The sequence below is a fragment of the Colius striatus genome, chromosome 2, assembly GCF_028858725.1.
Source record: "Colius striatus isolate bColStr4 chromosome 2, bColStr4.1.hap1, whole genome shotgun sequence".
Taxonomy (NCBI): Eukaryota; Metazoa; Chordata; class Aves; order Coliiformes; family Coliidae; genus Colius; species Colius striatus.
Window position 1 is genome coordinate 74,732,929 of NC_084760.1, and position 16,837 is coordinate 74,749,765.

General features: G+C 35.6%; 1 protein-coding gene across 5 annotated transcripts in view; it reads left to right on the plus strand.

The window, feature by feature from the left end:
* Positions 1-16,837, plus strand: part of SPAST (spastin) — a 36,983-nt gene that overhangs the window by 7,385 nt on the left and 12,761 nt on the right. For 2 of the 5 annotated variants that reach the window (XM_010210895.2, XM_061991107.1), the window contains exons 4-11: positions 4,181-4,276; positions 10,649-10,824; positions 11,733-11,866; positions 12,195-12,288; positions 14,831-14,905; positions 15,233-15,304; positions 15,818-15,893; positions 16,421-16,512. In XM_010210895.2, the coding sequence (XP_010209197.2) occupies positions 4,181-4,276; positions 10,649-10,824; positions 11,733-11,866; positions 12,195-12,288; positions 14,831-14,905; positions 15,233-15,304; positions 15,818-15,893; positions 16,421-16,512 (815 nt within the window). The remainder of the gene's footprint in view (positions 1-4,180; positions 4,277-10,648; positions 10,825-11,732; positions 11,867-12,194; positions 12,289-14,830; positions 14,906-15,232; positions 15,305-15,817; positions 15,894-16,420; positions 16,513-16,837) is intronic. The other 3 variants (XM_061991109.1, XM_061991110.1, XM_061991108.1) reach the window with 2 other exon arrangements.

Sequence of the window (16,837 nt, forward strand, 5' to 3'; positions counted from 1 at the left end):
TAACTAGGGAACAGAAGTGTGAAAGTGATTACATGCTAGCAGTCTTTCATAAGGTATGGCTTATTGCTGACATCTTCATTACAAGTAACTAGGATTTCTTTTAAAAATGTGCTGTTATTTGAAGCTTGAAGTAGCAATGTCTATCTTACTTCATCCTTGCTTGTGTTATTGTAGTAGCATTTGCAGTGTTGAGAAGTTGCTTACTTGCTGAGCTTTGATTGAAAAGATAACCATTGCAAAACCCCTAAAGTTGGTAAAGCTAATGCATTCATCTCTATTACCAGAATGTGTGGTCTTGCTATTTGTGTGCTTCGTTCAGAAAGTAAACTGACAGAACAGTGTTTATTGCAGAAGTTGATGTCAAATATTATTTTCTTTTATTTATACTTTGAGTGTGTTAGAAGCTTAGTTCTTTGTTCTGCTTAGGTTCTTATTCAGCTTGTGCTATGGATCCGTCTCAAACCATGTACCTGCGAGCAAAATTTGGATAGAAAGGAAGTGAAGCCCTTTAGGAAGGAAAAATATGTTCTTCTGGAGAGATACTCCAATGGATTTAAATCCCTTGACTATTGTGGATCTGTTAGGGTAGTATTTGTTATACAAATTTAATCAACTTGGAAGTATTGACAGTATCTGTCTTTATTACATTATATGTAATTTTACGTGGATTTTGTGGATATTTAAGGTAATCTAGAATTGAATTGTGTGTACAATTGTAAATTTAGCTTTTAGCTTGTGATTTACAGTAATAGGTACTTGCAAGTGTTAAAGTGCTTTAGAGATGCTTTTGTAGTTGAGACTCTTGAAGATCTTAAGGTTCAATAAAGTGATTTTTTCCTATGAATCCAATTCTGAATATTCTGATCTAAGGCCCTGTGGAATTTTTAAAGGAAGAACAGGCAAGTCCTTATTGTATTAGCTGGCAGGATAACACAGACTTAAGTAGGTAATAGTATTAAATATTTCATCCTGCTTACTAGACAGGGATGCGCTTGCAGACTGTCCAACTGAAGTGACATCCAGTTGAGTAGTTACCTTGGTAATACATAGAAAGTGAAAATTAAATACTATGGTTTGTAACTGTCTCTTTGAAAGTGCTCAGTGCTTTGATATTTTTGAGATGTTTTGGATCATCAATGTAAATTTAAGTTGCATGATGCCACTGATGGGGACATGATGTGTGATTGCACCCATGTGTTATCACCATGTGTCATCACAACACCGATGCCTTTTAATGTTTGACCAAGGGCATGTAGCCACTTGCCTTGGTTGTTGACTTCTATATTTTGAGCTCTGTTTTCGCCTTGAATATAAATTACTGTGTCATATTCTCTTGAAAGCTGTACTATGACACAGCCTGAAAGCTGAAGTATGTTTCAGAGCACCTCAAGGTGACTTTGATGACATTGGCAGACCCTTGACAATACTGAGTTGTGCTAGCTGCCAGGGTACTTCCAAGTTCTGCTACTGGAACTGATACTAGCTCCTCTTTTTGACACAGTTAAAGGTTTATTATCTGTGCAGTTATTTAGATGAGTGGATGAATCTTGCTCTGATGGTCTTCATAGACCTGATCTCTTCTGAATTACTGATCACCCATGTTAGCATCACTGTATTTGATATATTTAGAGTCACAGGAGGATATGTTTTCTACAAAACTCAGCAGCTTACAGTTCCTAAAGTCAGATAACCACAGTCTCCAGTGCAACACTGCTCAGTTCTAATGCTATTCACTTCTTGAATCAATCTGTCTTCTCCCATTTCAGAGACATTCTGTAGGGGAAGAGATTTCTGTCAGCATTAGTATCTTTACATATATTATGTGCAATTTTAGTATTTTGATTGAAGAGTGCACATGGCACACATCATTGAAATAACTTTCATCAGTATCCCTTTTCATAGTAATTCTGCCTATCTCTAGATACAGACTTCAGTGGACACCTTTTGGCATTCTTCCACTTTCGTGGAGGTCGTGATTTTGCTTCAAGTTAGGATTATAGACCAGTGTTGTTTTTATGAGAAATCATTTACCTTTCAATGTCTAGTGTTGCCTAAATAAGATGACAACTGCAGTGGTATTTATTTGGTAGCTTTATGTCAACATTGTATGGGAGAGAAATAATTAATGAGGTTCTGTACTTTTTTTTTTCCAATGTCTGGAGACAAGGAGAGAGAGCATTTAACTGTAAGGTGATAATTATTAATTCCCTGGAAAAATATTTGATAGCTCAATTTATTTTCATTATTTCAAAGGGCTGAACAAATACAGTGTGTCTCAAGAAAAGCAATATAGTATTTACATTATGTAATTTTATGTTTAAGTTACATGTTAATGTGTAATGTGATGGGAGGACAGTGTGTGAATTGAAACTGGACAGCAGTGGAATTACTTTTTCTGTTGCAGTTCTGTAGTTCCCGAATATGTGGAACTTCCTAAGCCATTAATAATTGTGGTAAAACACCAGTCCCAAACCACGATGTTGAAGCAAATAGTATTTCCCGAATTCCTGCCCAAGCCGATTGATTTTATTGTGGCCACACTATGAAAAGGATGGGTTCCTTTGGTGTTTTTTTGTTTTTTTTTTTTGTGAAGTTCAGAAATGTTCTCCAAAACTTAATGATGTGGTTTTTTTTCCCTCAGCTCTTCTACGTGCTTTTTTTTTCAGACTGCATACACTGGACTATTCAGTTTTGTCCTTCCATAGTGCTGTGCCTGCTAAAACAGTACACTCTGCAGTCATACTAAAAAGGCTTTTTTTAGATGAGGGAGGTTTCTTAAGACAACTTCATGCAAGTTACAAAGCTTGTCATTGTTTGTAGTCTGTTCTTGTGTCACTAACGTTTTTTTGGTTTACTGTACCTGGCTCTTCAGTGCTTTCTGAGTGCACATTTCATATTTGCCTGTGGTTACTAAGTTTTCACTTTAAACCACATGTCTTTCACTCTGATTATTATTGTCAAAGCATCACTTAAACTATTGGAGCTAAAGATACTTTTCAGGGAAGCTCAGCTTAGTGATCAGGAGCAGTCAGAAGAAGAAAGGAATGAGCAGAAAGACTGGATAAAAGATCTGTAACAAACAAAAAAGCAGAAGCAAGCATTTACACTTGTTGGCTGTACTATCTGCAAGCTCTGAATGGCAATTTTTCCTCCAGTCAGTGCAGTTATGATTTTGTCTGTGCATGCTTTCAGCAGAATTTAGCTTCATTGCAGTATGCGCTTTCGTGTTGCCAGAGGACATCATTCCTCTACTTGGCCATCTCTTTTCCTGCAACTTCTTATTACTATTACCTCTTGGTAGAGAGAAAAAAAAAACAGGGAGTGTGTGATAATGTATGCTTTGTGTCCTTTCAAACCATGTATTGTTTTTACAAAAAAGGCATGTGTGTATGTGAAGTAGAGGAGGCTGTAAGTATAGCCTCGAGGTGTAATTGCAGTGGGAACAAGTGTAGTGGTAGGTGAGTTACAGAAATCAAGAATTAAGTCTCAGGATTATTTGTTCTGTGTTGTTTGCAGCCTTACACCTCTTTGACTTAATGTCTTTCTCCTTAATCTTTAACTTTATAAATCTTGTATTTAGATGTTTGTGAAGTAAATCCTCTTAAAGAACACAGCTTGTATGACAGTTTTATTGACTTAATTTCAAGGCAATTGTATTCTTACATAGACATCTTGAAGGACATAATCGTAATGTTTATATGGTGTTGTGCTTGAACAACTGAGTTTTCTGTAAAATATTGACTGGCTGTTACTCCTAAGGTGAAACATTTAATATGTAGGAAAGTAGTGACTCCTTACAGTTGGTCAAAAATAACTCCTTGGGATGGACTTTCAGAAATGGACTATCAACACAAATATTTAGTAAATGATGTTGAATTAATCCTGACCATTGTTTTTAGGAAGTAACAACAATTACTAGTCTGTAAAGATTATTGCAATTAACTTGGCCATAAGTGGCTAGTTTTAAAGCTGTTTTAAGGCATACTGACAGTTTTCTTACAAATATATTAAACATGAAGAATAGATAGAAATATTCCTTAATCTTTAACCCTATATCAAGTTTAACAAAACCAAACTTGACATTTGTGTGTTCAACATACATAAATTTTCTTGGTTCATTTTTATTTTTTGTTTGTTTATTTTGTCCTTTTTCCTCCCTCCCCCTCTGTCTACTATGTAGAGAAGCTGCAGGCAGTTTTGCAAATTTCCAAGCCGCAAATGGAGGTCTATAATGACAGTACTAACCTGGCATGCCGCAATGGACATCTCCAGTCAGGTGGGTTTGGTTTTACCAGCGCCTATTGAGGGGATGTCACTCATTTTCTGTTGTATTACAGGGAAAAATATGCAATGTGATGTTTAGACCCTACCAACATTTAAAACAATTTGGTTTCCATTTCTGTTTTTAAAGGCTTTATATAAAATACATTCCATCTTTTCTATGACTTTGACAAAACTTTTATTTTGTAGTATTCAGTTCTGTGTTACAATGACTGTCCTAGAGTCCAAACCTATTTACTAAGATAATGTTCAGAAAGTATTTTTCATGTTATATACTTAAAGGAACTAAATTAAATCTGTTTTAGTGTCAAAGTTAATGCAGGTTATATATTGTGCCTACACAAGTAATTCTTCCCCTATGACATTGTGAGAGTAAACATGCATTTGCATTGAGAGTTTTTTACTCTGAGAAAGTGACACAATTAAAACAAGAGGGAAAGAAAACCAGCTCTTGCTTTTTGTCAGTGGAGGTTGTTTTTATCCTTTCCCAGAAGACGGCACCAGGGATACTAAAGTAGGAGAAGCAAATTTGTTCGTTCGTACACAAAGAGTAAAGTTACTGTGAGGACTGTGAATTTTCTTCAGGAATATTTTAAGCCAGCAGTAACCTATTGATCTCAACTAATAATTGGTGCAGTAGACTATAGCAAGGACAAATAAAATAGCTAACAAGCAATGGAATTCATAAATCTCATGTACTACATCAAGAGTAGCATTGAATTTTTAGAGTAACTAAACTTGAAACTTAGTGTAAACCACATGCTTTTTTTTTTTTTTTTTTTTTTTAATCTCCACCTGCTTCTGAAGTCATCTTGTTTGGTTTTTTTCTTTCTAATGTCTGAGAAGTTCAAGTGTGAAAGTATGTCATGTTAGGCACCTTCAGATTACTGTATGTATACTATTTTTGTGAACTGTATTTTTGACAAGGATGTAGTTAAAATGTCTATTCAGTACAAGTTTGTATATAGACTGAGCTTGAGAAGTTTTTACTTAAGTAATCCAGTACAACTCATGTCTTTTTACCAGGCTGGCTGGAGAGTGATTGAACAAATACATACAAAGGTCGATAACAAGCTCCATCTGATTCAATATGAACAGCTTTTTCTCTAAACTCTGTATGGTTTTCTACCTTTTCCTCAATGTATTTCAGAATTGGATCCTGCAGAAGGAGGTTAGACTGAGCTTTCACACTAAAAAATGTTAATTTAGTTATTTAAATCTCTTAGTAACAAAGTATAGAATGTCCAGTGGCTTCTACTGGAAATGAAGAAATACTTTGCCAGTCCTGTGGCAGATGTTCCTCCTTAGACTCACATGCTCAGTCACTTATGCTCTATCTCTTTTTTTGTTGTTGTTTGGGAGTATTTTGGTTTTTTTCAAAATACTTCCTTTCTACATTTTGTAATAAAGACACATATTTTCACACAAACAGCTGCAATCATTTAAAGCTGGAAAACAGATGACAAATTCTTAGAAAACTGCACAAGATCAGCTTGCATGCAGCCTGAGATAAGAGGACTGCTGTTGCAAAGCAGAGGTGCTGCAGAGGTACTGAGCGACACACAGGGCTTTGGCATAAATTTCATTTTTCTAGTTACATCAAATACTAAATGTGCCATTGCCTAGTTAGTCTGGGGTTTTTAAAAGTCTAGGATTTTATGAAGTGTGAAACATGGTCATTCAGAGTTGTAACATCAATAAAGTAGATTTTTTGCCTGTGCTTTGGTCAAAAAGTACTTTGCTTTCTTTAATTTGCCTTTAAAGGCTGAAGTCTTTAAATATCTTTTTTACTTCTTAATTCTGATTATTCCTAATCAGATTCTTAATCTTAATTCTGATATTCTGTTCTAACAGCTATACTGCACATTTTTTGCATTTCCAAAATGTTAGTGATTTGAGATTCATTGTTCTTCCAAGATACTATGTTCTTCCAAGATACTATTTGACTTTCAGTCCAATTTACTTGATTCTAACACAAATGACTACATATCCCTGTCTTCATCATTGTTTCCTAACTTACCTGAATAGCTAGAGATTTTTCTTGAAGATTGATGTGATAGATTTCTAATGAGATTTTTAAAAGACCTCATTGCAGTAGTATCACATGCCTCTCAGTTGCAGAGGGCTAAGCAGTACCTTTTATCAAGAGTAATAACAAGCAGCCTTGACCCAAAACTTCGTTTTGAAGTACATATTTCTTTGTTTAATATCCATTACTCTTGTTCTCATAGCAGTCAGATTAGATGCAAAACAGTTTAAGTGCTGGGTTTTTTCCTCAGAGATGCATGTTTTCCTTTGCATTGTGGATTCTTATTCTTTGTTTATAAACTAGATTGGGAAGAAGATTATGCCAGTCTTTCTGAAGACAGTGTTTTGTGATTTTTTTATGAAGTTATTTACTGGGCAAACAGTACTGTTAGTATTACAGTAATTCCAATGCAGCATTTTTCATTTAACATGTAAATCTCGGCATGACGTACAATCGGAGGAAACATTAAATTTCTCTTTCTTACCACAACATTACCACTGTGCAAGTAGCTCATATTTTATTTCAGTTTTCACTTGCAAGGACATGCTGGCATGTCTTTAGTAGTAGACATATACTGACAATGTTTTTCAAGTTGCAAAAATTCTACTCTTAATACTGAAGTTCCTTAAAGAGTTTCCCAAGTAGTAGAACAAATACCAGTGATATCATTTTTAACACCATAATTTGTGAACAAAAGATCTTGGACTGGTACAGCTCTGTAAGTTCAGAAGGAGAACAAATGTGTCCCTTATCATGGTAGGTGTGCTGCCATTCAAAACATGGAACAGATCCTGTTAGTTGCTGAAGTTTTCTACTACGTAGTTTTTATTAATTGAATGTACCTATTTTAAAAATCTTTGAAGGAATTACAATTTGGGGAGCTATTGTGAATGTTGACGCTGAAAAACTATCAGTCTTGCAATTGCTGCATGTTTCTTGCTATGCAATATTTGCAGAAAATGTACAGCTAAGCAATTCAAATGTTTGTTTAATAAAGCTACATAAAGTTACAGATAATCTTAAACTGGTGAAATATTTTCTATGACTTTTAAGGTTTCACAACTAAAGTCTGGAAACTATTTTGCGATACTGGATCGAACTGCTGCTGTTAATTTGAACTATTTACATCAGAAACTTGATTATTAAGGTGTGCCTTGGTCTATTTTAGATGCACAAAAGAAAATATAATCGGTTTGCTTTTTAGAAATAGAGTATACTGTTATCTTTGTTAAATAAATAAGCTAGAGCTGCATCTTCCCTAGATTGTTTCTGTGTTTTCAGGTGTGTAGTGTAATCAAGCTTCTCTTAAAGTTGTTCAAACCTATCCTTATTTCACTTCATCTTTAAAAACAGTTAAATATAATAAATGCATTTTAACATGTATTTCCATAAGGGAGTCAGAAATTGGGCACTTGCATCTGCACCTTACAACAATGCAACCAGTAGAAAACCTCAGATAAGTTTTGCTCCTTGTTTGTTTGTAATTTCTTTGTTGTGTATATACTGGGATGAAAAATAAAAATTGCAGGGATGCTTTCAGGACCAGATAAGTTAGTATGATCTAGTGGTGTTAAGTTGGAGCTTTGAAGTGAATTATTCTGTCCAGTCTAGAATTAGACAGTACAGCCAAAGTTATCAAGCCCCTATTAAAAAAATACCATGGTCTGTCTTTATGATTAGAATGTATTTTAGGCACTTTGCAACATCTCCGGCAGCCTTTTGACAAATGTTCCACCATTCTGTAAAAAGTGGAAACAAAGATTTTAAGGTCTCTTGCAGCATATTTCCCTCTTTCAGCAGATCACAAATACAAATGGATAAGAAATGTGTCTTGAACGTTTTGTATTTGTTACAGCAAAATACATATTTTACATACTAAAATAATAGAGACTATCAGCTTGCCAGGGGACTTAAGTGTGCTGTTAAACAGTTTACTATCTAGAAACGTTAGATAAACTCTGAAGTCTGAAAAGTTTGATCACATTTATTTGCTGCTTCAATGAAAATTTATATATAAACTGAAGTTTCCCTCTGGAGTTGATGGTGAACAACTATGTTTAGTACTTTGGTTGCTTCTGTCTGTGCTCACCCATCCTGACTGACCACAGAACATGTGTACATTTAGTGGTCTTCATTCCTAGAGATAGAGCTAGAGTAAATCACAATATTTATTTAAATCTTTTCCCTTCCCCGCACCGTATTTTCAGCTTGCTGAAATACTCCTCGTCAATGCAATTTTATGATACTCAAAATTTCAATGCATGTGTTTTCTTCTCTATATACATGGGGATAGTTCTAGGCAAGTATGATAATTGAACAACATGTTAGGGTGAGGAAATGGAGAAAAACTACTTGAAGAAGCCTTCCCATATTGACTTTAATCCTGATGTACAAATGAGGCTGAAACGAGGGGAAAAAAAAGCACCAACCAAACTTACTGCCACTTTTTGATTAATTTGGACCAGTCAAAGTGTTACATAGCTAATTATTTTAATAGAGTCATATACTACTTTTTGAAATTGAAAGGTGCTAGGTGTGCTTAATTTTGAAGAGGTTTTGACTTGGAAATTCCTGTGCTGGAATTACTAAATAAATGTAGCCAGTAGTCAGTTCAAGGTTTCCTTTTGTTTGTTCCTTCATTTGTTTGAGGGGGTTTGTTTGTTTGTTTATGTTTTGTTTTGACAAGAAGTAACTTACAGGTAACTGAAATTAATAGTATTCTTCAGGTTCTCTTGTGTTTTGCATATTGATACATCTGCATTGTTTATGATGACCCCTGCAGAGTTTCTGTAACTCTTAAAAGGGGCAGGTCAGTGACTGAAGAAGTGTTTTAGAAGTTTGTTAGCCAAGTAGTTCAACACATCAGTATCTCTAGAGTGTGAGGATATCCTCTACAAGTCTTTTGTTTAAAGAGGCTGAGGACATGGTAGTAATTAATTCATCCTTCCATCATTCCATCCTTCCGTGATGACTCTTTCACTGAAGTATTCTTATTTCAATTTTTTAAACATGACATTCAAAATTATGAGGCTTTCTACTTAAAGTATTTTTCATTGAACTGCATATTCTAAACTTAAAATTCTTTGTAGTCATTAAGTTCCTTAAAAAAAAACCAGAGTTCTTTGGCCCTTTGCTTAAGACCAACAAGTGAAACTGAGTTGCAGATATTAGAAATCTTACTGAAGAAACTTGTAGCTGAAATCCATCTTGAGGTTCCTTACTTCTGATGCCATCTTTCTCTCGTATAATGAAGAGGCTCCTTAATCCTCTTAAAAGCATATCTAATAAGGTAGTATTTACCGTTTTCATCACAGACAAAAATACCATGTTAGACAGCTTCCAGTACTGTAGTCTCACCACAAACCCCACTCATTCTGATGCTATGCTCTGACCAGCCTGACCAACCTGTGTGCTCACTGTAGCACTTTCTTACTACTCAGTCTCTGTTTTGATCTTTTCCACTTGCCATTTCTGTGCAACAGAATCTCATTTTATTACGTATCCTATATGGAGAATGTAGAAATAAAGTGCTATTATTTCACTTAACTGGAACAAAATGACCTTTTGTAGTTTAATCACATGTGGCCAATATGTTAAGCTTTATCTTTCACCTAATTTGAGACCTTCCTCCTCCACCATGAAGGTGAATTAGGGCAAGTGTGAACAGAACATGTGGTGTTAGAATTCAGTGCTGTACTTCATTTAAGACTTCATTTTAAATGTTGGAAGGTATGTTGCTTCAGAGCTGATCATTCTGAATTTACTCATACCTTTAGATTCCTGAAGTGAAACAAAGTTTTAAGAAAAAGCTCCTGGTAGTTGCTTGCAGGTATGACTATCCTAGTTTTCCCAAATTAAAGTGCCTTGGTGAAGCTTCTGTGTGGAAGGTGATAGAAAGTGTTAGTTAGCATCCAAAGTAATTAGCCTGCTAATATCAGTTAACGAACGAGTGCTCTGAATCTTATGGCTTGAAATTTGAGCATGATTATAATGATTATTTTTAGGACTTCTTGGGAAGGAAGGTCTTCTAACAAGTGTTCCATTGTCTTTGTCTTAAGAAATAGATGGTGTTCTTCCCTTGTTACAGGACTTGGCCATGTCCAGCTTTTATAAGGTGACTAGTTAGTGTTGGTTTTGAGAGGTGCTAAAAATTCAAAATTTAACTTGAGGAGAAAACTACAGTTAATATCCCCTTAAAAGTACTAAATGTCTTTAAAAGCTTGTATTATTTTGTTTTAATAATGTATTATATGTGTCAACAACACTATCTTCAAAAATTTGAACTGGTGGTAAAAGTGTGACAACTGAAAATGTTCTCATGACTGGTTTTCTTTTTAGAAAGTGGAGCCGTTCCAAAAAAGAAGGATCCCTTAACACACACAAGTAATTCCCTTCCTCGTTCAAAAACTGTTGCAAAAACTGGATCCACAGGCCTTTCAAGTCACCACAGAACACCTAGCTACAGTGGAATATCAACTTCTGCATCTAGACCTCCTGCAGCTTCAACTTATAAGGTATGGTAAGGATAAATACAGCAGTATACACTTGGAAAGTCAATGTAAATTCCAGAACAAACTTTAGATGTACTGCTTTTATTGCAGTATTGTAGTAGCAGAAAGTTTTGGGGGGAAAAAACCTAACCCCTAAATTTTTTGCTAAGCCTCTTGCAGTAGGCTGGAGAGGGAATCTTGGAATTAGGAGGCATTGGATGGCTGCATGGACAATTGAATTGTACCCTCTTACTCCAAAACACATTTTCCCCACACACATTCCTGCTCTTCCAAAGCATATATGCAAAGGTTATATTGCAACAACATTAAAAAGCAAATTGTGGTTAAATGTGGTTAAATTGTAACAAATCCAAAAGTGAGTCCTACACTAGTAAGACACAAAATTACTGCATTTCTTTTGACTCATCTCTTTCCCTTCTATCTCTCCCTTACTATTCTCACAATAAAGTAGATTAAAAAGCAGAATAGATGGAACATAAATACGGTTAAGCGTTGTTGCTATTATAATATAAAGGCTTTTAAATAGCCTGTTAGAAAAGTATTACAGCAGCAAAAATTCTTGCTTGTAGATATTGAGAATCTGAAAGAGTTTCTGATGTTTTAATGTGTGCTGGGGGAAAATACCCTAGTTAAATATAATGAATTATCTTAAGAAAACCCACAAAACCAACAAAAAAAAATTCCAAAACAAAAATCAAACAACCCTCTTTCCACTGGAGCCCAAGATATTCTACTGGCGGGTGAATATGATCATATGATTTGTAGCAAAATACAGCATCAGAATATCTGATATGTGTTAATGTAGTACTGGAGGATATGAAAACTAACCGCAGTTTTGTTAACAGTATGCTTTAAAAGTATCAAGTTAGCCTTTTGATTTTTTTGGTTTTTCTTCCTCTTCCCCTCTCCAGCCTGCTCCTAAAAATAATAGAACAAATAAGCCTTCCACTCCTACCACTGCCCCTCGAAAAAAGAAAGACTTGAAGATATTTAGAAATGTGGACAGTAACCTTGCTAATCTCATCCTGAATGAAATTGTTGATAGGTAAGTCTGAAGAACAGTAGGCTTTTCAGTGCAGAAAATCATTTTTTTGTTAATGCAATCTTGGTCCACTTGGAATGAAAATCGGTACTTTTTGTTTGTTGTAGGTTTTGGGGGTTGTTCTGGGAGTTTTGCTGTTGTCTTTATTACTTTGGCAACAGGATGAAAATTCAAATCAGAAATGCTTATCTTTTGAAATGTGTAGCAGTCTTAAGCTGTAGATTTCTTCAAAAGGGTTCTGTATAAATAGTCAAATGTATTAAATTAGTCAGCTGCAGCTGAAAGAGAGTATCTCATTGTTAGACTAATTAGTATTCCATTTCTTTGTTAGTGGGCCAGCTGTCAAATTTGATGATATTGCAGGGCAGGAGCTGGCTAAACAAGCTTTGCAAGAAATTGTTATCCTTCCATCTCTCAGACCTGAGGTAAGCAGATGGGTTTTGTTACCACTCTGTCACAGAATACATGAAGTGGTGATTCTTGAATCCTGTCTTTACTGGTTGTGATTGCTACTGACAGCTATGTTGTGATAGCTATCTTGCAAAAGGAGAATGAAGAATTCATGTGTTAAAATCCTACCCTGAGATTTCTCATCTTGTTTAGTCAATGTTGGAGAAGGTCACTGAGGCAATAGCTTAAAAAAGCCCAACGCAAAACAAACAAAAAAGCCCAAACCAACAAACCACAAACCCTCAAAAACAAACAAACAAAAATCCTTCAAATTTGTGAGGCTGAGTGTTCCAGATAGCTCTAGCTGTGTGGAATTCAGTTATTTAGGTTTTAATTTCATTGATCATAGGTGGTACCTCAACTACTGTGACTGCCTAGAGGTAAAAACACTGGGATCAGGGCTCTGAGCCCAGGAAGAGGGGAGGAGTGGGGAGAAGGTGGTCTTAAAGGGCTGGTTGGACTCTTCATTGTTGTACCACTCTGTGTTGTTTTATGTTTGTTATGTTTTGGGGTTTTATGGTTATTTTAGTTGATATTGCATTAAATTATTTTCTGTTTTCTTCCCCAAGCCGAGTAGCCTGGTCTGTTTTGTCCTGAATCTTAAGCAGCAATTAAGCTCTTCCTGCCCTTTGGCAATCCTCAGGTCTTCCGTACTCGAGGCTAATCGTGGTCTTATGTTCCCTGATGGGCCTAAACCACGACAAAGGAAAATTGTTGTTTGCTCTTGTGGGTTTGTTCTTGTTTGTTTGCTTGTGGGTCACATTGACAGGTGACTGTGGTAGCTTTGTGATCATCCTTTTAATACAGTTTCTGGTTTTCAAGTGTCACAGGGAAGAAACCCCTAAATCTGTAACAGCACCATGTTAATACTAGCCCTGAGGAAAACAAAGCTTTGGCATCAAATATGCGTGCTTGGTATTCTTATGCAGAAGGAAAATGTCATTGACCATGTAACTCTTTTCCAGTAACAGTTGGTATTTTCCAGAAGGTCTTCATGTTACTGTTCCTAACAATGGGCCTCATCTTGGTGTAGGTAGAGATACATAGACAAAAAATCCTGCAAATTTTTAAGCATTCATTGGAAGAAAAGAAGTTGATTTTGTCAGTTTTATTCCTTATAAACAAACATGGTAGATGTGGAAACTATAGGGGAATATTTAATCAATTAAATACTACTTCAACTTTAGCCTTAATGAAGTTTTGAACTCAAAATTCTTTTTAAAACAAGCCAAGTAATGGAATTTTTATAGGAGAGCAAGAGTTGAGATGAAAACAGAAAACACTGTCTGGAGACATGACTGCAACCATTTCAGCAGTAAGATGCTAATAAAACAGCAATTGGTTCAGTTTGTTATGATTAGTCTTTTAATAAGAACTTTAAAGTTTAGTGTTTCTCAGTGATAAATGGTAGTTGCAGCTGAGCTATGTAGGTGATGATCCAGGTGAGGGAGAGCTGTAGATTTGGTCTCAGCTCTGCAAAGTGAGGCACCTCCTGCAGAATGACTCCAAACAAAAGGCGTCAGGGCAGGAGATGCATACAGTAGTGGGCAGCAAGGAAAGCAAAAATAGTTGAGGAACACCCAGGTTAAAATGCTGCAGTACATTTGTAGCATAGGTGCTATGCATTAGTGAACAGGATCATGCTCAATTTTTAGTGATCAAAGTCAAGCACAAAGAAAGTGCTGTGAATGATGAATTAATAAAGAAAATGCATGTTGGTCAGTCATCTTAGAAACATGACACTGGTAATGGAGCCTTTTGTCATCATGGATATTGTGGAAAGGATTGCCTGCCGACAGTGGTGTTTAGATGTAGTGTGTCTGTATAAAGAGACTTCGTACTATTGCTTTTGGTTAGTTGTTGGGATTACTGGAAGCTGGAACTGAGGAGTGAGCATGAGGTCAAGAAAAGGAATTCCAGAACGCTTGAGGAAAGTGGTAAAGATGAAGTACTGGGCAAAACAGGCTATAGGAATTACTAAAAGATACCTACTCTGTGAGATTTTGTAGATTTGCTTGCTGTGATGCTGGCATATGATAGGTGCAGTTTTATAGTGCAGGAGAGAGAAATCAAATGCAAAGTGAGAGAGAAGAGATGATTATCAATGGCATTTAGACAAAGTAGGTTAAGTAACATTTTAAATAGTTTTGGTCAAAGCTTATCTTCTCAAGTCCCTTTTGATCAAATCTTGTCTTTTCAAGTTTCATTTGAATAAATTAAAAAGAGAAAGAGTAAGGGGTTCTTCCATATGGAGTTAGTAGAATCATTGTTTTAACTTGTAACTACACACATGCATTCTCCTCTTTTTAAATGCCACTGGTGCTTTAAAGTTGTTAGACTGGTTTGTCTTGTGGAATGCATTACTGCTCTTTATCCTCCTTTACAATGTGTCTATGCACAGAACCATCATAATGTAACTTAACTGTTGTGTGGGAAACAACAGTAATGTGCATTAAGTCAAGTTAGAATTAGAATGTAGAAGTCTTTGAAGGTAACTTAAGATGATGTACTTTTCAGTTATTTACAGGACTTAGAGCTCCTGCACGTGGTTTATTGCTGTTTGGCCCCCCAGGAAATGGGAAGACAATGTTGGTGAGAAAATCACTTCATGAATGAGTTGGTGGGCTTAAAATGTAACTATGAGGCATGGCTTTCAATTTGGGTGTTGTCGTAATAAACTGTATGTTCTTCCTAGACATGTGTTATTGTGTCAATTTAATACAAAAATGCAAAATTGCTCTTAACCTTTGATTTTACAGGGGAGAAAATTGCTAAACTGTTTTCTATTTAATTATTTTCAATATCACAAGTAATATTTTAAAACTTTCAGTCAGGACATGAGTAATAGCTACAGAAGCAGAGAGATATCTTCAGTTGTGATGTTTTAAAAAATACTGTTTTTTTTCCCCTCTCTTCTAGGCCAAAGCAGTTGCTGCAGAGTCAAATGCTACTTTCTTTAATATAAGTGCAGCAAGCCTAACTTCAAAATATGTAAGTAACATCTATAAATTATACTGATCTGAAAACACACGTGATGTAATTGGGGCTAGAAACTTCTGATGAGTCCTTGGTGAACTGTTGGCTATAGTGGACATAAAGTTTTTTAAAAATTGACATAGAAGGAAAAAAGTTCAGTTTTGTGTTTGTGGTAACTCATTGTCAAAGGCTTTTGCAGTTCAGGATGACCCTGGATGTCATATAGATGAGTGGTTGTGAGTTTTTTCTTCTTTAGAAAGTAAACCAAGTGGGTCACAGCACCCTTTCACTCTGATACTTTTGGCACCAAAAATTCTTGACAACTCAATAGTCATCATAAGTGAAATGGTAATGTTTAAGATATGAACATACTGTCATATGTAGTACTGAACTACTGGTAATCTGAGAGTGTATGAATGGACTGAATGTGGTTGGTTATCAGCCATATTTTCTGTAGGTTGTTATTTTAGCTCTCTTGTAATAAACACTTTCTAAACCTCCTCCAAAAACAGTTTATTGTTGTTGCAGGTAGGAGAAGGGGAGAAACTAGTACGTGCTCTATTTGCAGTAGCCAGAGAACTTCAGCCTTCTATAATATTTATTGGTAAGACCTTAAGAGTTGTTGACTTTTTGTGTATTTTCTTAAATATTTTTACTTACTAAATTGGATTCATCAGCTAAACTTCTTTGGGTAATTCTGCAGTGCAGAGCAAGTGTCTTGGATATGACCTGCTGGCTAATCAGTAGTTCCATATAGAGTATGTTATTGATTACTGTTATTTTTTGGGTGTCATAGTGGAAACAAATGCCCTCAAAAACAAAAAATACTGTACTACCTTTACAGAATAAGTCCATTTCTGTATTAAACTTCAAATATGGAAGTGGGTTTTGCTTACCCTGCATTGTAGTTTATTATCAGCAGGCCTTTTTTTTTTTTCTTTTTTTCTCATCTGTGCTTGATGTTACATGTTCAAAGGACAACACATTATACAGGCTTTTAAACTTTTTTAAGATCTACCTGTCTCCCAAGGAGTAAAGATCTCCTCTCTCATACTGGAGCGAAAGAACTTAGGCAAATAGGAAGACTTTGATATTGTGTGCTTAATTAAGATGTATTTCTTTGTTTTTTAGATGAAGTTGATAGCCTTTTGTGTGAAAGACGAGAAGGTGAACATGATGCTAGTAGGCGTCTAAAAACAGAATTTTTAATAGAATTTGATGGAGTAAGTATTTAGGCTTGGGTATTGTTTGATTTAGCTGAAATGGCTCATGTAATGGGTGCCAGTACAAGCTACAAGAGAAGCACAAATTGGATTTGGCTGCTGGTGTTTAGCTCTGTCCCCCTCTCCACCCATCTTGGTAGAAAAATGGCTTTTTTCTGTTGCTGTTAATTTTTCACTTGCTTACTGTAGTATCCTGGAAAATCCAGTCTGGAGTGAAAGGTGTCAGTGTGGATGTAAGCTGAAATAATGGGCTGAAAGATCACAGACACAGAAGAAAGGATTACAAATTGCAGTATTAAAGAAGCTGTGAGAAAATGTTCTCATA